The sequence below is a fragment of the Meriones unguiculatus genome, chromosome 11, assembly GCF_030254825.1.
Source record: "Meriones unguiculatus strain TT.TT164.6M chromosome 11, Bangor_MerUng_6.1, whole genome shotgun sequence".
NCBI lineage: Eukaryota > Metazoa > Chordata > Mammalia > Rodentia > Muridae > Meriones > Meriones unguiculatus.
The window spans coordinates 93968099-93990985 of record NC_083359.1 but is presented as its reverse complement, the minus strand read 5'-3'; the positions used below and the strand labels follow the sequence as shown (position 1 = coordinate 93990985).

Below are 22887 nucleotides of genomic sequence, written 5' to 3'. Positions count from 1 at the left end.
AAAAAAGAAAAGAAAAGAAAACAAAAAAAAGAAAAGAAAAGAAAAGAAAAGAAAAGAAAAGAAAAGAAAAGAAAAGGAATTCTGTTCTTGCCCTTGAATCTTTGCAGGTGATCTGGTTGTGCTGGAAAGTTTCATGTCAACAAGACACAAACTATAATCATTTTGTAAACCTAGATTGAGAAAATGTCCCTACCAGGTTGACCTGTGGACATGCCTTTGGAGCATTTTCTTGATTGATGGTTGCTCTGGAGCAACTAGCTCACTGTGAGCAGTGCCATCCCTGGGCTGGTGGTTCTGGGTGCTACAAGAAAGCAGGCTTAGCAAGCCAGCAAGAAGCCAATCTCTATGACGGGAGGAGGAAATAGTTTATTCTCGCTTATACTTCTTACTCCATTCTATCATTAAAAGAAAACAGGGTAGGATGTTTAAGGCAAGAACCTGGTGGCTGGAACTCTTTCTTTCCCAAGTTGCTTTTGGTCAATGTTTTATCACAGCAATAGAAAACCTAAGATAAGTAAGTCTTCCTGTCTGAAGGCTTACAGAACACCCACTTTCTTTGATATTTTTAATCATCTTAACTGCTTTGTGCCTTTGGATAGATTTTTCCTTTACTCTATGGGCCTTTTCAACCATATGCTGCTTTTTTTTTTTCCTCAAAAGGAAAGTAGTAAATAGATGCAGAAAATTCAGCATTCCAATTATACAAGAGCTATACAAAACATAATTCTTAATCTGCAGGACTTATATATTTAAGATAATTTGAAAGTACACAAAGGGCTAATCACATCCAAACTCAGGAAACTACTTTCTTTCGAGAATTTTGGAACATTCCAGAAACACAAATTATCATTTTGAAATTATTATTTAATATTATCATAGGAGACAGAAAGAAGAAATGTGAAAAATGACAATGAATCTCCAATTAGCTACATCACAAAGCAAGACAAATGAAGAAAGGCTATATACCCTCAAGTTTCTAATTCTAGGTATTAAAAAAAATGCCATGACACTGGTTATTCAAGGCCTCCCAAGGTATTTTAAGAAATAAGATTTTAAACATACTGAGGAACTTTTAAAAAATTTAAACAAAATTTAATCATGGTTTATATATAAAAAAATGACTTTATGAACAAATTAAACCAACTAATGATACCAAAGGCTATATCAAACACAAAGGAGAAAAAACAAGCAGCGAGCAACTATTGACATAATCCTACCCAATAAATATTGTGACCCAACTCTAGTTAGTATGTAGATGTTTAACAGTGTTCCAGGCACATGGGCATGAGGACCCTGAGGAGAGGATTCAACAGGAAAAAGAATAACAGTAGGAGATGTTTAGAACCAACTAAGCAAGTGCCAGTGCCCCCAGCATGGGCCATGTGTTGTAGTCAACCAATATTCATGTATATGTTGAGAGGATTCAGCCCCTTTGCACATATGCCACTCTAGCCTAGAGCGTAAAAAGAGTAAGAAAGCCACAGGAGTCATAAATTCAGAGACAGGGTCCAATATCAGTGAGGATTAGGGAAAAGATTCAAGATTTCAATGTATCTGAAGGTTTGAATGAAAATGGTCCATTCACAGATTTGAATTCCTGGTCGCTAGGGAGTGACATTTGAAAGGATTAGGAGGTATGGCCTTGTTAGATTAGGTTTGGCCTTGTTGAAGGAAGTATTTCACTGAGGTTGGGCTTTGAGGGTAAAAAGCCCAAGCCAGATCCAGATATAGAACCCCCAGCTCTTTCTCCAGCTCATGTCTCCCTGCATACTGCCATACTCCTCACTATGATGATGACAGACTAAACCTCTGAAACTGTAAGCAAGTCCCCACTTACATGCTTTCTTTTATAAGTGTTGCTATGGTCATAGTGTCTCTCCACAGCAATGGAATAATGACTAATCAACACTTATATCTGTTAGATTAATTTTAAAAGAAATGAGGCTGGTCAACCAATCTTCTATGCAAGAGATTTATTAGGTGGGTATGCAGGGAAGGGGGGAACAGGACATGATGGGGAGAGAGAGAGAAAGGGGTGCCCCAAGAGAGAAAGAAAGCAAGAGAGTAAGAGGAGTGAGAGAGTAAGATCCACGTGTCGGGATGTTCCTTTAAGGGGCAAGGTAACCACGCCTTCCAGGTGTGGCCGCCTGGCTGGCAACACATGATGACATCATAAGTTGCTGGGTAACCCAGGAGCAGGTTGTGTTCCAAAATACTAACAATATCCCATCCTCTAAACATTGCAGCAATTGTTTATTTCCACTTTCTTCTACCACAAACCAGGACAGACCTAATTCAGATACTGTGATTAACAGGGAAGAATATTTTAGAGTTGTCTTTTAATGGATTACTTCCACACTCATTTTGCAAAGTAGCACATTTAATAATTAAATCGCTTTCTCATAAACACAACTAAGGACTCTATGGCATAGGTCTTTCATTCACCTAGGTACATCTTGTTTTTAAAATTGTCTGTTAATGTGTATAATTATGTATGTTATCATTCTCATTTAGGTTCACCAACAATTTGAGAGATGGTGAATGAATACAAGAAAATTGTTCTTCTGATAGGATTAGGTCGTATTAGTGACCATGATTTTAGAATGGTTAAGTCCTTGTTGAGCAAGGAACTGAAGCTAAATAAAAATATGCAAGATGACTATGACAGAGTTAACATTGCTGACTTGATGGAGGACAAGTTTCCAGAAGATGCTGGACTGGACCAACTGATAGAACTGTACAAAGAGATTCCAGGACTTGGAGACCTTGCCAGTGAACTCAAAAAAGAGAAGGCAAAAGGTAACAGGGGAGAGTCCTGGATACCCATACTTCCTTTCAACTTCTCCAAATGCATGCTCCCTCCATACAGTGATCATAGCTAACATGGCCTTTCATGGTATGTGCCTCAGGAGCTATAGGATGGCATTTCAGATGTCAAAAATTGACAATTCACAAAACTTCCTTTTTACAAAGAATTCTGATGTACTTGGGGTTGGGTATCTTTGGGGTCATTAAAGAAAATAAAAACGCATAAGCTGTTGAAAGAGATGAGACCTTCCACTGCTCTAGAAGGATGAGAAAGTTATAAAATAAAGTTAGGGAGATTTTATTTTTAAATATTTAAATTAGTTAGTGTTCTGCTAAGGCACTCAACATTATCTAGTCTCCAAAAAAAAATGTAGTCAATAACCGAGTAAAAGCCTCCCTCTCAGACATAAGAAGTTTGATTTATAAAGTTACCAGTCTTTAAAACAAACAAACAAACAAACAAAAGCATGATTAATTTGAGCATGTCGAGTCACATTTGTGGTCCCATCACTCAGGAGACTAAAACAGGGAGATATTCAGTTTAAGAACAGCCTGGTCTATATAGCTAGGCTCTGTATCAAAACAAACGAACAAATAAGCAATAACAAGTTAATAGATAAAACCAAACAGAAACAAAATGTAGGAAGTCAAAGTACATTTTACCACTTTGTCATATCACAAAACAGATCATTTCTTTCAATAACTCTCTAACTTATAGTGATCATCTACAGATGATCATAGAAGCACTTGGAGGCCAGTGGACAACACTGGATGTCCTTCCCTATTATACTCTATGCTGTTTTTGAGAAAATGTCTCTTCTTGAAAAATAAGGCTCTCGTTTTCAGCTAAACAGGTAAGCTAGACTATGGCTACATATTCCTGCTCAGTCTGGGAGTTATAGATGGACATTTCCTTTTTTTTTTTTTCAAGACAGGGTTTCTCTGTGTACCGGTCCTGGAACTCACAGTGTAGACCAGGCTGGCCTTGAACTCACAGAGATCCACCTGCCTCTGCTTCCTGAGTATGATTAAGGGCACGGGCCAGCATGCCCAGCTAGATGGACACCTTTTTGTTGTCACCAGATACCTAAATTTGGGTTTCCATTCTTGAAGATCAAGGGCTTTATACACTGAAACATTTCCCTGGTCTTAACTTTAAATTCTTCAAAATAGACTGGAGGATAAGAAGGTTTGAGCAGGGCTTGATTTATGGACATAAAAGTCCTCAGGATGGAAAAACTGTGCTTACTGCACCTGGAACAAGGCTGTTTTGTGCCTGGCTTGGTACTTTAGGCCAATTTGGTACTTTTGGAATTTCTAAAGCATAGGTATGCAAGCACAGTGAGATAGACAGGAGCTGTAAGCAAAGAGGACTAAATGGACACCAGCTGTCTTGGACCAGTATCCCTGATACGTGTTTTTTCTCCTGCATCAGCTAATAGGAAACAGGCTGTGAAAAGCAAAACTGCAGTAAAAAGACACCGGCAAGGTGAACCTAATACTTCCCAAGCTATGTCCACTGCAAATGAAGAGTTGGAAGCAGAATCAGGCAGGAGTACTAACAACTCACAGGTATGGTGACTAAGCTCCCAGCGGAAAATCTGCTAAGGTCTCCCCCAGTCTGCACTGAGACATCCTTTATCTGTCTGTCTAGATCATAGAACCTAGTGAAGGTCAAGATTTGGAGCAACCAGTTTTAGGTTTACTGGTCCTCATGTGTCTGAACTACTGTGTACTTTAACTTGTGTCATGTAATTCTCTATGACAGAAATTAAAAAGTAAAGTAAAAAATCATTCCTCAGGCCAGCAATGTGGCTCAGCAGTAAAGGTGCTTACTCTCATGCTGATCACCTGTGCTTAATTCCCAGATCCCACATGACAGACCAAGAGAACCAACTCCCACAGATTTCTTCTGACCTCCACATGGGCACAGTGGCACATCTGCCCAAACAGACACAATAGAGGACTATATAACAGGCTAAATCATTATTTTTCTTTTAGGTATTATTAAAATAGCTGTCAGTTTAAGGACATGGCTTTCCAAAGCCTTTTAAAGAATATTAGACTTCAACATGGGCAGATCTAAAGACAGATCTGCTCTTCTGTGGCCACAGAGATGCATAGAAGTGTGATGTAAATGAAATGATCCCTCCTTGTGTGGGACAATCCCACCTTTGAGCATCTGTTCAGAGGATCTCAACTGGTTCTCAGAGATCTTAGTGCTAAAATTATTGGGCTTCATCTAACAGGAAAGACCATGACTGGGGGTTCAGACTAAAGCACAATAGGAGAGAAGAGTATAGCTTGTCACGCACAAGACTTTGGGTTTCATGTCCAACACACACACACACACACACACACACACACACACACACACAAAAGGAAGAAAATCAGCTGTTATTGAGAGGAAAAGATGCTGATCACTGAAAAAAGGGAAAGCAAACTGACATAGTCTGAAGTCTCTACAATCATTTTGATATCAATAGATTATCCTCAGTAGTTTAATTTAATTAGAGTTGTTAACCATTCAGTTAAAAAGACTTTAACCCAGACAGATGTCTCCAGAAATACTGAAGTGTTATTGCAAGTTCCTCAGGGGCCTACAGAACCATCTTACGTGTTTGCCGGACGCCTCAGGTATCAGCAACAATAGCCGCAACCACCTGACCTCTAAAATGCCTCCCAACTCCTTGTCGTATTGTCCAGACTCCTCGGTCATCTCTACCAACTGTTTCAAGAAGGGACCAAGTCACTCAGATGTCTTCAATAAAAGCATCCAGCAGTGGTCCGACCTGTAGCAGGGCCCCAGCAACATCGCGCCACAGGGTCCAGAAACCACAAGTGTCTTCAGCAGCATCAATCGTCAGGTTCCTAAGCCCTCGAGAGTCTCCAGCAACAGCATCCAGCAGTGCCCAGGCTCCTGGAGTATCTGAAGCAATACCAGCCAAGGTAATTTTCTGTTTTCACAGAAAATGAGAGGTAATCACAACCTTGGAAAACCTCATTAATCCCAGCTCTAGCTGTCTTTCTGTTACTGTGATGAAGCATTCTGAACAAAAGCAAGTTGGGAAGGAGTTTGTTTCACCTTAAGCTTCCCTCATTCAGGGATGTTAGGACAGAAACTCAAGGCAGGAACTCAGAGACTGTAAAAGAACACTGCTTACTGGCTCGCTCTCCCTAGCTTGCTCAGGTTGCTTTCTTACATAATATAGGAACACCTGCCCCAGGTGGCACCGCCCACAGAGAGCTATGTCTTCCCACATCGATCATATTTAGTTAATTTATTCATTTTTTCATTTTACATCCTGATCACAGCCTCCTCCCTCCTCTCTTCCCAGTCCTATTCCTTTCACAATTTCTCCCTTCAACTCACTCCTTCAATAAAGGGAAACACACACACACACACACACACACACACACACACACACACACACGCATGCATTCATGCATGTACCCAAGCACTTATAAACCCAACCCAGGCCATCTAGTTGCATAAGTACTGAGTATATCCTAGTCTATTGCAGCCAGACAAGGCAGCCCAGCTAGGGGCAAGTGATCCAGAAATAGGCAACTGAGTACATGTCAGATATGACCCATACTCCCCTTGTTGCTCGGGGATCCACATGAAGACCAAGCTGCCCATCAGTCACGTGTGTAGTGGGCCTAGGTCCAGCCTATGCATGCTCTTTGCTTGATGCCTCAGTCTCTGTGAGCCTCTATGAGCCCAGGCTAGTTGGCACTATTGGTTTTCTTTAGGGGTTCTTGTCCACTTTTAACATCCATTCTATTTCCCCATTTGGGTGGAATTCAAGTATCCTCCTACCGGCCCTTTTTGTTACTTAGCTTCTTTGAGTCTGTGGATTGTAGTATGGTTATCATGTATAATATGGCTAATATCAGCTTATAGTTGAGTATATACCAAATGTGTCTTTCCAGGTCAGAGTTACCTCACTCAGAGTATCTTTTCTAGTTCCATTCATTTGCCTGCAGATTTCATAATTTCCTTATTTTTAATAGCTGAGTAGTATTCCATTGTGTAAATGTATTCTTCACTATTCTTCAGTTGAGGGACATCTGGGTTGTTTCCAGTTTCTGGATATTACAAATAAAGCTGCTATGAACATACTTGAACAACGATCCTTGTGTCATGGTGGAGCATCTTTTGGGTATATGCTCAAGAGTTGTATAGCTGAGTCTTTAGGTAGAGCTATTCCCAATTTTCTAAGAAACCTCCAGATTGATTTCCAAACCGGTTGTACAAGTTTGCACTCCCACCAGCAATATGAAAGAGTGTTCCCCTTGACCCAACAGATGTTGTCACTTGAGTTTTTGATCTTAGCCATTTTGATGGGTGTAACATGTAATCTCAGAGTTTGTATTTCCCTGATGACTAAGGACTTTGAAGATTTTGTTAAGTGATTCTCAGCCATTAGAGTTTCCTCTGTTGAGAATTCTGTTTAGTTGCATATCCTATTTTAATTGGTTATTTGTTTTGCTGGTGTTTAATTTCTTAAGTTCTTCATACATTTTGTATATTAGCTCTCACTCAGGTGTAGCGTTGGTGAAGATCTCTTCCCAGTCTGCAGGCAGCTGTTTGTTCTATTGCCAGTGTCTTTTGCCTTACAGAAACTTTTCAGTTTCATGAGGTCCTATTCATTAATTGTTGATCTTAGAGCCTAAGCTGTTGGTGTTCTCTGAAGAAGTTGGCTCCTATGCCAATGAATTCCAGGCTTTTTCCTACTTTCTTTTGTGTATCCAGTTTTATATTGAGATCTTTAATCAACTTGAATTTGAGTTTTGTGCAGGATGATAAATATGGATCTATTTGCATTCTTCTCCACATAGACATCCAGTTAGACCATCACCATTTCTTGAAGACACTTTATTCCATCGTATGGTTTTGGATTCTTTGTCAAAAATTAAATGTCCATAGGTGTGTGGGTTTATTTATGGGTCTTTGATTCTATTCCATTGATCAGCCTAACTGCTTTTCTGCCAAAACTATGCAGTTTATATTACTATTTCTCTGTAGTATAGCTTGAAATTAGAGACGGTGATATCTCCAGAAGTTTTTTTCTTATACAGAATTGTTTTAGCTATCCTGGGTCTTTTCTTTCATATTAAGCTGAGAATTGCTCTTTCAATGTCTATAAAGAATTGTATTGGTTGCTCTCCTTGTGGAGACCCTGTCCTCTCCAGCTCTTACTATTTCCCAGTTCTTACCTAAAATTCCATTCACTCTGCCCAACAGTTGCCCATCAGGCTCAGCATCAGCATTGATAGTCTGTAGGGCAGAGGCTTTCAGAGGCCCTCTGTGGTAGGTTCCTAGGTTGTTTCCTGTTTTCTTCTTGTTCTGATGTCCATCCTCTTTGCCTTTCCGGATGGGGATTGGACATTTTAGTTAGGGTCCTCTCTCTTGCTTAGTTTCTTTAGATGCACAGGTTTTAGTGGGTTTGTCCTATGTTGTATGTCTATATGAGTGAGTATATACCATGTGTGTCTTTTTGCTTCTGGGACAACTCACAGTAAGAGCTGGAGAGGACAGGGTCTCCACAAGGAGAGCAACAGAACCAGAAAATTTGAACACAGGGAACTTCCCAGAGACTCATACTCCAACCAAAGACTATTCATAGAGATAACCCAGAACCCTGCACAGATGTAGCCCAGGGCAGTTCAGAGTCCAATTGGGTTACATAGTAATGTGAAGAGGGACTGCCTCTGACATAATCTGATTCGCCTGCTCTTTGATCACCTCCCCCTGAGGGGGGAGCAGCCTTACCAGGCCACAGTAGAGGACAATGCAGCCACTTTTGATGTGAACTGATAGACTAAGATCAGAAAGGAGAGGAGAACCTCCCCTATCAGTGGACTTGAGGAGTGGCATGCATGCAGAGGGAGGAGGGAGGGTGGGATTGGGAGGGGAGGAGGGAGGGGCTTATGGGGGGATGCAGAATGAATAAAGTGTAATTGATGAAAAATTAAAAAAAAATAAAAAATAAAAAAAATAAGAACTTTAAAAAAAAGAATTGTATTGGAATTTTGATGAGGACTGCAGTGAATCTGTGGATGGCTTCTGGCAGGATCGCCATTTTTACTATGTTAATACTACCAATCCATGAGCATGGGAGATCTTTCCATCATTTGATACCTTCTTCAATTTCTTTCTTCAAGGACTTGGAGTTCTTGTCATACAAGTGTTTCACTTGCTTGGTAAGCATTATACCAAGATATTTTATATTATTTGTGGCTATTGTGAGGGCCATTGGTTCCCTATTTCTTTCTTAGCCTATTTATTGCTTGTAAAAAGGAGGGCTACTAATTTTTTTGAGTTGATTCTATATCTAGCCACTTTGCTGGTTGTCTTTGCCGTTAGCAGGCCTAGTGGTCCCTGAGGGTATTAGGTCTCTGAGGTTGTAGGTAATGCTAGTGGTCTCACTTGACAGCAGCCCTCTGGTTTTCCTGGGTGGCAGTAGGGCTAGGGTATACAGGGAGAGTTAGCAAGTTCTGATGGCTGCCAGTCTCTGCTACTCTCTAATGGCTGCAGGTCTCCAGGGTTGCAAGTTGAGGTGGGGACCAGGAAATGCCATGAGCCTGGGAGCTGGGATGTGGGGCACAGAGGGCCCTGAGCAGACTTGCCACTGCTGGTGGGCTCTGGCAGGCCAGGAGTTTGGGAGAGGCTTCTCACCTGCTACTCCTTGATGGGTGCTGGTCCCTGGGGTTGCAGTTGGGGGTAGGGCCTGGGAAATGGGCCCTGGGGTGTGGAGTACTCCTGGAGCATAGAATGCAGAGGGACCTGGGCAGACCTTGAGGCTGCTGGAGGTCTCTCGATACTAATCTTTAATAATAACAACAAAAATGCCCTATACCCAGGCCGCCAAACCAATCTAATGGAGGCAATTTCTCAGTCTAGATTCCCTCTTTCTGCTAATTCTAGTTTGTGTATCAAGTTGACAAAAACGAACAGCACACCAAGTAAAATCCAGACACTGTTGCAATGTCTATAATCAGAGTGTGTACCAATGAGGAGGTCAGAAGCAGACACACACGATTTCCCAGTAGCTGGCAGGGTAGGTCAGCTACCCTGGAATACATAGCAGTGAACAAGAAAAAAACCTTTCTCACACAAGGTGTATCTGTTCTCCACTCGCACACATGCAAACATTCTTACAATCAGGCTCAAGGGAAACATTTTTTAAAATATTTAACATGTTTAATATATGTTGAGCTGCTAACCAAGAAACCTAAATACATGTAAGTGATCTTATTATCTGAAACATTGCATGAATAGATTATAAAGATAATCCTCTGTGATTTGTCTTTAGGCTGTTTCCAGTCTTCTCTGTACCTGCAAAGTATACTGAAAACACCTGTAACTAAACTTCCTTCACTTCTAAAGGAAGTGTAGTATAGTGTTCTTTAAGTCCTGTACATTATAAACCAGGTACTGCTGTCACACTGTGAGTTACTATGTAAGTGACCTTGGCTTTGTTTGCCAGCACTAAAGAAATGCATATATAATCGACTTCTCTTCTAAGTATGATTGGTACAAGCTGAAACTATTGCCTAAATCTCTATTTCTTCCATGAATTAAGTTATACCATGGCAGCTGTTGTGCTGATTTTTTTCTCAATCTACTCAATTAACTGTCTTAATTGTGCCATTTTTGCTGTGTACTTTCCATGCAGAAACAAAGACTGAAGACTGTACCTAGAGAACCTTCTGAGGTAGATGGTCACCAACAAGGTCCCAAACACGTGATGGTGTTAAAAGCAACAAAACCATTTAAATATGGCATGAGAGAAGAATGGATGTTCCATGCCACAGTGGCTACAGAGACTGAATTTTTTAGAGTGAAGGTGTTTGATATTGTCCTGAAGGATAATTTCATCCCAAACAAGATCATTACTCTCTCAGACTATGTTGGTCAAAATGGGTTCATAGTTATACGCCAGGCATCCAGTGTGTCGAAGGTAAATGATAGTCAAGCAATGCATATCCCAACTTCACTGAGGCAAAGGGCCAATGCAACACCTAAAATTGAGTATCTTTGCTCAAAAAGAAGAGGAATATTTGTGTTTGGAGTGTTCAAGGTAGTTAAGGTAAGCCATTGCATTATTTTGTAAAATTTCTTCTGCAATCTCAAATGTTCAGTCTTATTTTAGCAGATGGTATCAGTCAATTTACTGCATACCAGAATTCAAGCCCTACTTGATCACTGTCAGAAACTGAGTAATCATGGTAAAAATTGCTGTAGAAAGAGATTTGCTAAGAAACTGTGATATTTTCTAAGCAATACCATTTAATTTTTTGCAACTCATTCATAGACCTGTGCCATTACATCAACACATGTATCATTAAGATTTTGTTTCTTTGAGTTCTTCACCTCCTACATTAGTAAAAGTTTGATGGAAAATTTAAGAGTTGACTTCCTAAGACATGATACAGGTTGTAACAACCAGAATACAAACCAAAATGAACTATTCTGCCCCAGAATGCATCTGTTCCAGAAAGTTAGATTCTTATCACCTCATCACTAAAGGGTTCCCTTTCTTCTATTCTTTACTTTCCACCAAAGAGATAATTGAGGGAATGGCCTCTGCTTTAAATGATAGGAGAAAGAACTTAACAGACAGAAACGCAGTTTCGTCTCTTAGGTTTATAAATAGAAACGATGAAATGGAATAGAATTTGAGAAATTCTTGGACTTGGGATGTGTCTCTAAGTCCTAGTTACCTATAATTAACAGACGTAAATGCTTCTTCAAAGCATACACTCACACAATTCATGTGTATGCTTTTGGTTTTTATCTGAGCTGTTTCTGTGCAGTCAATTTAAATGACTGAGAAGGTACAGTGGTTATAGAATTCACAAGTTAAGTGATTGGGATACAAACTAAACAGCAGGGATTAAGAAATGTATGTATCATACAAATGCGATTCATTCAATGAGGACTCAGAACAGTCTTTTTCCTACACAGTAACCAACATGGCTTTTTTTCTTAGTTGTTGGAAATTACATGAGAAATATACAGGTTTTGCTTTTTTTAATTTTTTTTTCATGTAGACTCCTTAAAAAAATATCTAACCTCTACTGATAAAGCAATAAAAATTTATTTTTTCCTAGAAAATATAGCAAATATAGTTTAAATATTAATAAGTGTTCTATAAAAGAACATATCTGATAAAATGAATCTATACATACTAAGAAAAGATAGTAAAGCAGCTTACAGGCTGTGGTTTGGCTGCTCCAATAAAGGCTGTCTCCCAAAAGAAAGGCCAAGAATCTGATAGTTGTTCAGTCTATGAGGCTGGATTTCCCAGCTGGTCTTCAATATACATTGGAACTGCAGATAAGTAGGTTCTGATAACAGAAAAAGGATGCCTTCACAGCAGAGTAGATGAAATTGCCTATGAGAGTGAGGACAAACAGGCAAAAAGCAAAAGCTTACTTCCTCCAGGTTCTTTTCTGTACATTTTCACCAGGAGGTTTGACTCAAATTTGAAACATTTCTCCTAACCTCAAATAATCTGAATTAGAGTTAGTCTTTCTATTCAAATGATGTAGTCAAGAATAATCTCTCACCTGTGTGTCCAGCTTCTTGGGTATCAGTTAATTTCTGATGTAATCATGCTGACAACCAACATCAGCCATCACAGTCTATAAAAAGAAAAGCTTGAAAAAAGGTTTACAAATAAGGATTTGTGAGTCAGAATATCTGAAGTTGTTTTGCTGACCCATCTCTCAACCTACTGCTCCATTTTTTTTGTCAGCATCAAGATTCTGTGGACACCCATTGCTTCTCAAAGTTGTGACAATGTTGTGGCCATTTCTCAGAAGATTCCTATTAATTTCCTTTGCAGAAAGATGAAATGGAGGACCGCATTTGCTACGAAATAGAAGATAATACAGGGATGATGGAGGTGATGGTCTATGGACGACTGACTAGTGTTGATTGTAATCCAGGAAATAAGCTTAGACTCGTGTGCTTTGAACTGATCTCAGATGAAGATAAAGTACAGCTGAGGTCAACAAGATACAGTGACATGCAGGTTTGTTCTCCGGGGGAAACATCCTCCTTCCCAAGAATCATGCATTTAATATTGTACTAAAACTTAGCTACTGGTACATCATAGAAAATTCAAGAGATGGAAAGAAAACAAGTTTTCCAGTTAATATATGTAAACTTTTCCTTGCCATCCTTTAAAAATATGATAACTTTATATATAGAAGAGAAAGAAAATTCAGAAATAGTCTCAAATGCCATATGTTATGGCAGTTCAGACCTTTAATCCCAAAAATCGAGAGACTGAAGAAGGTGGATCTCTGTGAGTTGGAGGCTGGCCTGGTTCACACAGTGAGTTCTAAGCCAGCCCAGAGCTAAAACAGCCAGCTATTTTATCCCAAGTTAAGTAACAAAAGTATTGCACTTACTAAAGCAGAGAGATTATACAATGACAAAGTATCTTTGATTAAGATATTTGTTTAAAACTGGCTCTGTGGTTTGTTTGTTTCCAAACTGACTAATGCCATGAGGAAACTAAAGGTCCTCATTGACAGGACAAAAATAATGCCCATCACTGAGAATCATAAGCAGAACTCACAGCATGTATATGCTGCCAAGGATGCCTGGAGCAAATCAGGCCACAAAGATACCAGAATCCCTGCTCTTGTCACACTGACACACACATCCATGCAGGATTCATTGTATATTAAAACAAGGCTAAGATTATTGTACAAATAAATGAAATACAGAGACTGACTCCTGAGTCACACACTGATGTACTTAGAGACCCCCAGTTCTCAGGACATCAGTCAACATTCTAAAGCCTTCCACAGCAGCTGTACTTAAGGCACATAATGCACATGCATTTTATACATTCTGCCTGCTCTCCTGCCCAATGGGAACACTCCAGTCAAACCTTGTCATTAGGTATTACACCTCCTCTCACATTGCTTCTTTATACTTCACGCTCTCCAACCTTCACACCTGCTGGTTTTGAGTAAAAAACTCATCTTACAGTCTCAAGCCAAAGAATAAAATCTGGCCACATGAACAGAAAATCACTAAAGGAAGCAAGTGATGGTGAAAAATATAGAAATGGCTCATATAAGCAAGATAGTGTGAGTACATGAGCAAAGTGTGGGACCAGCTTCATCAGAACTGATCTGATGTCATCACTTTCTTCTTTAAGGTCATCAAAGCTGAGAACTGCGAAACCACCACTCAGCCCTTCTTCAGTTATGAAACTGCATGAAATTCTCTGTATGGAGACTTGGACACCACTCATGTTTATAGAAATAAGATCCAGTTCCAACAGAAAAAGTTCATACAACAGATAAAAGCCAGCTCTTTGCTCTAGGAAATGATGTTTTTAACCTTATCCTTTCTATATTTTTGTATTTTAATTGAATATTTTGATTTTTATAGTGCTTATACTTTGAAGAAAAAGAAAACTTTTTATCTGACTCAGGTACTTCTGCAAGTTTCTTCTGTTCATTAGTTGCTTTAAAAGTAGGTTGCAGAGCAGAGTGGGGTAAATATGCTTCATGAATTATTTTCATTTATACGTTGGGTGTGGTATTTAAAAACAAAGCTTGTTCATAGAGGAACAGACTGTATCAACCTCAGAGAAATCAAGTTATCAATAAAGAGCAGGTGGAGGCTGAAATCCAAGTGGAATGCAGTTGTCAAGGCAAATGTCCTCAGGAAGGGTGAAATCCTTTCTATGTATTTTTCCCCCCGAGTAAATGTGAGTATTATAGAGTATAGTCATTTGAAATAAAAATTTCCAGAAGTGGATTTTCAGGGTACATGGTACTGTTCGCAAATGTAAGGAATCTTACAGAGTGAAATTAGGTGAAATACAGACAGGGAAATCTTGAGAACGAAAGGAAGATGCCCTAAAACAAAGCAAAGAACATGAATTAAGAAACTGGTCCTGATGAGACCTGATAGACTAGGCTCACATGGAAGGAGAGGAGGATCTCTCCTACCAGTGGACTAGGGGAGGGGCATTGGTGGAGAAGGGAAAGGAAGGCTGGGATTGGGAGTGGATGAGGGAGGGGACTACAGTTGGAATATAAAGCAAATAAACTGTAATTAATAAAAAAATAAATAAATAAACTAGTCATGAGCCTCAGTGAAGGCTTCCCACAGTGTAAATTCACCTTTCTCGGTATGACAACATGTCTAGAACAGGCAACTAAAATAAATGGTTTATATTTGCTCACAGTTTAATGGTAGAGGAGGGAGAGGTGGGAGCCAGATTGTATCTGCAAAGTAGAAAGCAGAAGGAAATTATGTGCTGTTGGGGTGATCTCTTTCTTTTTTTTTTTTTTTTTTTTTTTTTTTTTATTCAGCCCACAGCCTTTGTCAGTGGAATTCTGCCACCTGCATTTAGGCTGAATGTTACCAAATTGATTTACAAAATAAAAACTCCCTCATAAACATGCCCACAGCATTGTCCTCTAAATGATTCTGGATCCTGTTACACTTATAATCAGTATCATACTGGCCAATGACTTAACATGAAGCAAAGGAGCAAAGAGAGGGTAGAAATAGTAAATATAAAGAGATAAGAGCTAAGAACAAATGTTTCTGACCCCATGGAAATTTGTGTAGTCAAAGGGCCCGGTCCAGTGATGTTGGAAAATGGAGATTAGTTGGTATATGTTTAGGTCATTAGGGCTTCAGCAGTTCTTAAAAATGGATTGATATCACTACAAAAATGGTCTTGAGGATTAATTCCCTAGATATTTTTTCTTTATGTTACCACCACACGAGGAGGAATCAGTCAGATTAGGGTATAGTTTAGCTTCCTAGAACTCCTCTTGGCTTGAGATTTATGCCCACCCCTCTTCTAACAATGCACTGGCAGCTTCAGAGACTCACCTACACACACTGTTCAAACAAACCCTGTATAAACAATGCACCTATACAGCAGCCGGCACCCCAGAACCCTCAAGTGCATCAGGCTTCAGATACATGTGTTTCAAACAATGGAAATAAGCTGCTCTCTTTGCAGTGCTTTAGTGATGCATATCCCAGAACATGTACTGATACTAAAGGAGATGGCCTGATCCAGCCTAGGCTTGTATTGGAGCGTGTACAATGAGATAAACCGTGCCCTATTTACCATTTTATGCCTATGTAATATTGAGTATGCATGCAATTAGATGCATATAGGAAAGGACTCATGCACTGAACAAAATCTATGGAGCCCAAGCCTATCAATCAAAACAGAGACTCGCCTGTGCTATGTCCCTGGGATAATCAACCACCTACTCTTCTTGAACTCTATAACAGTAATACCCAGACAATAATTGTTATACTTGATTATCGTTTTTTTATGTGGCCTGCTGTTCCTCCTGATTTCATATTCCTACCTAACTTGCAATATCCCTTAGCTAAAGCTTCCCACATAATTTGAAACCTGTAAAACCCTTCATTTAAATTTCTGAACATACTAAGCTCCGATGCTGTCGGTAAGGTTCCTATTGCTATGAAGAAATGCCAGGACCAAAAGCAAGTTGAGGACAACAGGGTTTACTTTATTTACACTTCCATATCACTATTCATCACTGAAGAAAATCAGGAAAAAACACAGAGCATGAACCTGGAGGCAGGAGCTGATGCAGAGGCCATGGAGAGGACAGGAGCTCCACAAAGAGACCAACAAAACCAAAAAATCTGGGCTCAGGGGTTATCTGCAGAGATTGATACTCCAACCAAGAGCAATGCATGGAGATAACTTAGAACCCCTGAACAGATGTAGCCAGTGGCAGCTCAGTCTCCAAGTGGGTACACTAGTAAGGGGAACAGGGGCTGTCTCTGACATGAATTCGGTGGCTGTCTTTGATCACCTCTCCCTGAGGGATAGGGAGCAGCTTTACCAGGCCACAGAGGAAGACAATGCAGCCAGTCCTGATGAGACCTGATAGACTAGGGTCAGATAGAAGGGGAGGATGACCTCCCCTATCAGTGGACTAGGGGAGAGGCATAGCAGAAGAAGAGGGAGGGAGGGTGGGACTGGACATAGGAGAAGAAACAAGGAAAGGGGCTACAGCTGGGATACAAAGTGAATAAATTATAATAAATTAAAAAAATTATTGTGTTTAAATTTGTTGGGAATAAACTCCCTGGCCCCTGACTCCCCAGAGTTTGAACCAGGCTGAAGAAGTTAATCTGAGGCAAATTTCCATTCTAAACTTCTTATGGATCACTGCCTGCTTTGGCACCTGCAAAACCCCCATAGTGGATGGATTAATTTTTTGGGGGAGCAAACAATACTATATAATGTTACAGTCTTTAGAGCCTATCAGAATATTATCTCATCACGCAGAAACAGAGGTCTAACTCAGCCAAACCTTTAACCAGGAAGAAGTGGCTTTCCTTTAATAGAAACCTTGATTTTTCTACCGTTTTTTAATGGTATTTTAAACTTCCAAGGAAAAATAGTTGCTACATTCACCTTTATAGGGTTACCAGAGAAACAGGGCATGGAATTAAAAGCTAACCATGAGGTAGGGTCCAACTTCAGTAAACTCTAAGCCTGCTAATCTTCACAACACTAACACTGGTATTTTTTTAGCCTTGATATTCCTTCTAGTTTCTCCTCTATTGTGACAAAACACTCTGACCAAAGGAAACTTGGGAAATAAAGGGTCTATTGGTTAACACTTCCAGGTTACAATCCATCACTGAAGAAAGCTTAGCCAATAATGTAAGGCAGGTACTCCAAAAAGAAACCACAACAAAATACTGATCACTGTCTTGCTCTTGTGCCTGCTCCCTTGTGTATGATTTTTTAAACGTTTATGTAACCCAGGACCATATGCATTAGGAATGGTGATACATACTGGGTTGGGTCCTAACACATGAATCAATAACCAAGGTGATCTCCCATGTCCCTTCCCAAGGGCCATGATAGGGGAGGACCTCCTCCCCTTCGATCTGACCCTAGCCTATCAGGTCTCATTGGGACTTACTCTGTGGCCTGGTAAGGCTGACCCCCACTCAGGGAGAGGTGATCAAAGAGACAGCCACATAGTTCATGTTAGAGACAGTCCCTGTTCCCCTTACTAGGAAGCCCATTTGGAGACTTAGCTGCCACAGGCTGTATCTGTGCAGGGGTTCTAGGTTAATCTCCATGGTCGGAGTATCAGTCTCCGAAAAGACCCCTGGGCCCAGATTTTTTGGTTTTGTTGTTTTCCTTGTGGAGTTCCAGACCCTTCCAGGTCTTTCTATCTCCCACTTCTTTCATAAGATTCCCTGCCCTCTACCCAAAGCTTGGCTATAAGTCTCAGCATCTGCTTTAATACCCTGCTGAGTAGAGTCTTTCAGAGGTCCTCTGTGGGTAGGCGCCTGTCTTGATCTTTGTTTTCATCTTCTTCCAATATCTATCCCACTTGCCTTTCTGAATGAGGATCGGGCATTTTACCCAGGCATTTTATCCTTCTTGCTTAGCTTCTTTAGGCATACAGATTTTAGTATGGTTATCCTATATTTTATGTATATTTTATAATATTCACTTTTAAGTGAGTATATACCATGTGTACAACCAGTTTGGAAATCAATCTGGCACTTTCTCAGACAATTAGGAATAGTGTTACCTCAAGATCCAGCTATACCACTCCTGGGCATACACCCAAAAGATGCTTCACCATACAGCAAAGACATTTGTGCAACTATGTTCATAGCAGCTCTATTTGTTATAGGCAGAATCTGGAAACAACCCAGATGTCTTTCAGTTGAGGAATGGATACAGAAATTGTGGTACATTTACACAATGGAATACTACTCAGCAATTAAAAACAAGGAAATCATGAAATTTGCAGGCTAATGGTGGGAACTAGAAAAGATCATCCTGAGTGAGGTATCTCAGAAACAGAAAGACACATGGTATAATTTAAAAATTTTTAACTGCATGGAATGAACTCTACCGCACTTCTCTGAGCTACTTTTTTTTTGTTACAGTTGTTTGTTTAATGTATGCTGAGGATGTATTTCACAAGAAATGATTAGAAATAGAGAAAACATGCTGAGTTGTGGTACTTCTGTTCATGTGTTCTTGACCATCTAACCTTTAAGTGAGGTCATTCTCTGACCTTTTTCTGAACTCTCTAATATACTGCTTTAGCCCAACTTAGCACATCCAAGTCCATGAACAGCCACAGGTGTTTATGGCTCCTCCAAATATGCTAGACTTTTCCTTGGCTTCTGTTTCAGTAGAGGCTTTCAATGGCTCCAGCTGCATACTTTAACAATCTCCTCCAACACTCTGCCTGGGATTACAACAATCAGCTTTACTCTTCCCTGTAGAAGCTCTCAGACTGATTGTCTATGTTAGCTGCCTTTGGATATTCTTTTCCAAATTGAAAAATAAAAATGAGAACTCTTTTCTTCCAGGGAGTTGAGGAGGTCTTTAGTATTTAAAAAGCTCTGATAAAAATTACCATTGTTAATGATAGATTCTCCCAGTTCTTCTTGTAAGAAGTACCTCTGTAGTACCTTTTCCTGTAAATAGCCACATATGCCAGGTGACTGCGAACTTTGCCTCCTTCACTAACAGCTATGGGACATTCTCTTACTGTCCTTGCCCATTTGTACAAAACACATATTCAGAATAAACTTATACCAACACCAATTATTTGCACTAGAGATGTTTTGAGAAAAATTACACAACTGTAGCTCGTGTCTTTAGCTTCTGAAAGCACTGGCTAAGTGAAGCTTTTCCAAACACTGGGTCTTAGATGTTTGTTGTCAAAAACCCTGAAACTATTTTCACGTAGACTGAAGAAGAAGCACTTACCTGTGATTGGTAAAAGCAGAAGCTTTTACCACTTGGGTAAGAAGTGAACTCAGGCTGCTCTAGACACTCTTCTCTGGCTCTATAATTAGGCTGTTACGGATTATCAAGGAAGCAGGAAGAAACTCTCCTATAGTGGCTCTTAAAGAAGCACAGTGGCCCAACAAAAGGCTTCTCTCCAGCTTCTCTTCTCAGTTATTTTTAGAAGTGAGTGCAGATCTGCTTAGTTGAAAACAATGAGCAAAGCAGAAGCAGCAGAATGGAAGTAGTTACACAGGCATACAGCAGTCACACCTAGGCCATCATCAGGCCAAACTGCAAAGGTGGCCAGACTACTGAACAACTGAACAAAGAGCTGGACACTTTGAGGGAGTGGTCAAGACAGAAATAAAGGGGACAGTAAGAGTAAAGGTGACAACCAGCAGAGAACTAGCCTGGGAAGAGCCAGAAAATAGAAAGCACCAGTCTTGGTAATTAAGAGAGTTCCTGAGCATGGTCAAGCCTTTAGACCAATAGTTTTCAAACTTTTAATGTTATGATCCTCTAATGCAGTTCCTCAACCATAAAATTGTTTGTGTTGCTATTTCATGACTATAATTTCACTACTCTTAGGAATTTAACATAAATATCTGGTACTCAGGATATCTGGTACATGACCCCTGTAAAAGGATCAGTAAACCTTCAAAAGGGTCAGGACCCACAGGTTGAGAACCATTGCTTTAGAGCCAAAGGTGTGAGATACCTCAGACCTGAGACTCTCAACACTAGACCCTATCAAGGACATAAGAATTCCAACACCTAAAATTGCCCTGAGGTTGTAATGCTAGGCTGTCTTCCCATCCCTTCAAGAGTTGTAACACTTGGAGAGCAAAAGATGCTCTATGCCTAATAAATGTTCTAACTTACACAGCTAAAGGCTCTGATACTCAAGACTTGCAAGAGAGCTGCAACACCAGAAAACAATACTTGCTGCTACTGCTCCTCCTGCCTGCTTCATGCTTATTACTATCAAAGGTACTATCAAGCTTAGAGAGATCCAGAAGCTGCCAAAGACTAGCACTTGGAAAGCAACTTGATGTCCATAATTTCTATCACGTGAATTGGCTCACTCCGGAGAGTAGACTAGTCACTCAGCCAACTGGCAGACTCCAACACCATCGTCCACTGCCTGATGCCATTTGCTCCATGCCTCAGGATGATAACAGTTTTGAATCCTTAAACTCTACTTCCCCAAAAAAGCACAGCAGGACAAGCATTATTTTAGCCTGTGGTCTTAACTAAAGCTCAGAGCTTTCCCACTGCCTCCAAGGCCAATGTATCCTGTGCTTACCAGTCAACAAGCTAGAAACCCTGAGGAAGCGTGGGCTTTAACATTGAAGGAGGGCAGCTTGATTTTACAATCAAGATGGAGGATAATACCAAATTCCTTCCTAGTTATTCTAGCCTGGAGCTTGGAGTTGACTGTTCATAACATTATGCTCTCAAAAGTCAAGGGCTTGGGAACTACTAATGAATGAGTGGACCCTACAGGAATGACTTAACCCAAAAGCCATTTCATCTCAGATTTTCTCTGAAATCCATTCAAATGCAGCTGGCAGCTCACACAGCCAAGCTCTCCTGATGTTGCCTGCATTCTAAGCAGGAAAGAAAGAAGTGTTCAGGTGACTCATTTTTTTTTTTGGTCTGAAGTTTCACTTTAATTCAAAGGAATGTACATTCTTTAGAACCCATTTGTGGGACATGAAGATTTTAACTTTGAATCTTGTACCTATGAAGATTTGCAAGAAAAATCTGAGTGTAACTCACTCTCTTTGGCTTTTTTGGTAATTAAGTGTTCACAGGAAGAAAACTCTTGAGTTTCACTCTCTGAGGAAATCGAAAGTTATGAGCATTGTTGAGAGGAGAGTTCACTGGTTTATCACTCCTCCCCACAAATTAACACAGGATAAGACACCCTGTACTGCTCTGTCTGTGCAGTGACTCTAACCACTGTCAGCTTTCTTATTCTTTCTGTAAATGCTTCCTTTCTTTGGAATTTCAGATTACAAAATCTTCTGGTTCACTTTCTGAGAGATTTACAATTTTTTTTTTTTTTTTTTTACTATTTTATCTTAACACATACCCACTTACAACTTGCTTCCTATCCTGCAATATCTGGACACCACTGAAGAAATTTCTAAAGAGGTGAGTCCTGCCCCTGCTTTCTGTGGAGAGTAGATACTCGGGTGAAGTGGGCAAGATGACAGGCGAAATCCTTGCTGATCTTTTGTTTGTGAGAGAGGAAAGGCAAGCTGTTGGCTGCTGCACTGAGCTGTGGATCTGCAGTAGCTGAATTCAGATGCTCAGGAAGATGGCAGATGTCTTTATTCCTCCATCAGAGAGGACCAGGCCAAGAAAAACACATTGAGCATATTTCAGATTATAAAATACACTGTTTAGAGGTAAGTCTCAGTAAGCGAATGAGAAGAAACATTTTATTTTCTTGGCTACAGACTGCTTAGGACCTGGTGGCTGTGATGAGGAACTAGGCAAAAGAGAAGTTGGTGACATGAAAAATCATTATGAAATAATATTAAGTGAAACTGCATTAGGCCATTGAGTTGCATTATCTTGTATTACAGTATTGCACTGCATGAGGACTAGTGGGCATGTTTGGTAGAAAATAAATGTCTCAGATTCATAGTTACTGCAGAGCTTAAATGATTTCATAAGCATATTTAATGTTCTTCATTCACTTCTTAATCAAGTAGGAAAGATTGTATTTTAAACATTGTTAGTTTGCGCCATCCTGAAAATTAATTGCTTTGGCTTTTTTTTTTCTTTTTAGTTATCTTTGTTTTTGCTTTCTGATGGTAAGATGTAGGAAAGAAATGGAGGGTTAACTAAAATAGATGTATGCTACCTATTTTTAGAATCTTCTGAAGACTCTCTGTGTACTGTGCTCTATTGCAAGCTTATCAATTAGGACGCTCAGACTTTCTAAGATTTTACAAAAGTCCTGACTTTGTTTGTTTAGTCATTAATATAAAACGACCATAAAAATTTTTATAGTTATTATTATATAACTATAAAATTTATTATTATATAACTATATATAATATATAACTATATTAGTTATATATAATTATATAATATATTACATATATAATAATTTATAGAATAAATTATTAAAGCTGTTATCTCTTTCTATCATCGTTTTGTTGGTTTTAGATAAGAATTTTTATCTTCTAATTTAGACAATGCTAATATAGACAATTTGGCTTTTATTAGT

The 22887-nt window shown here is 39.6% G+C and overlaps 1 protein-coding gene across 1 annotated transcript in view; it reads left to right on the top strand.

Moving 5' to 3' along the window:
- The window catches only part of LOC110542380 (uncharacterized), a 44738-nt gene that overhangs the window by 9164 nt on the left and 12687 nt on the right, over positions 1-22887 (top strand). The window contains exons 2-7 of the mRNA XM_060365097.1: positions 2515-2799; positions 4244-4380; positions 5515-5757; positions 8980-9018; positions 10494-10907; positions 12669-12857. Coding sequence (XP_060221080.1) covers positions 2535-2799; positions 4244-4380; positions 5515-5757; positions 8980-9018; positions 10494-10907; positions 12669-12857 — 1287 coding nt within the window. The 5' untranslated portion in view covers positions 2515-2534. The remainder of the gene's footprint in view (positions 1-2514; positions 2800-4243; positions 4381-5514; positions 5758-8979; positions 9019-10493; positions 10908-12668; positions 12858-22887) is intronic.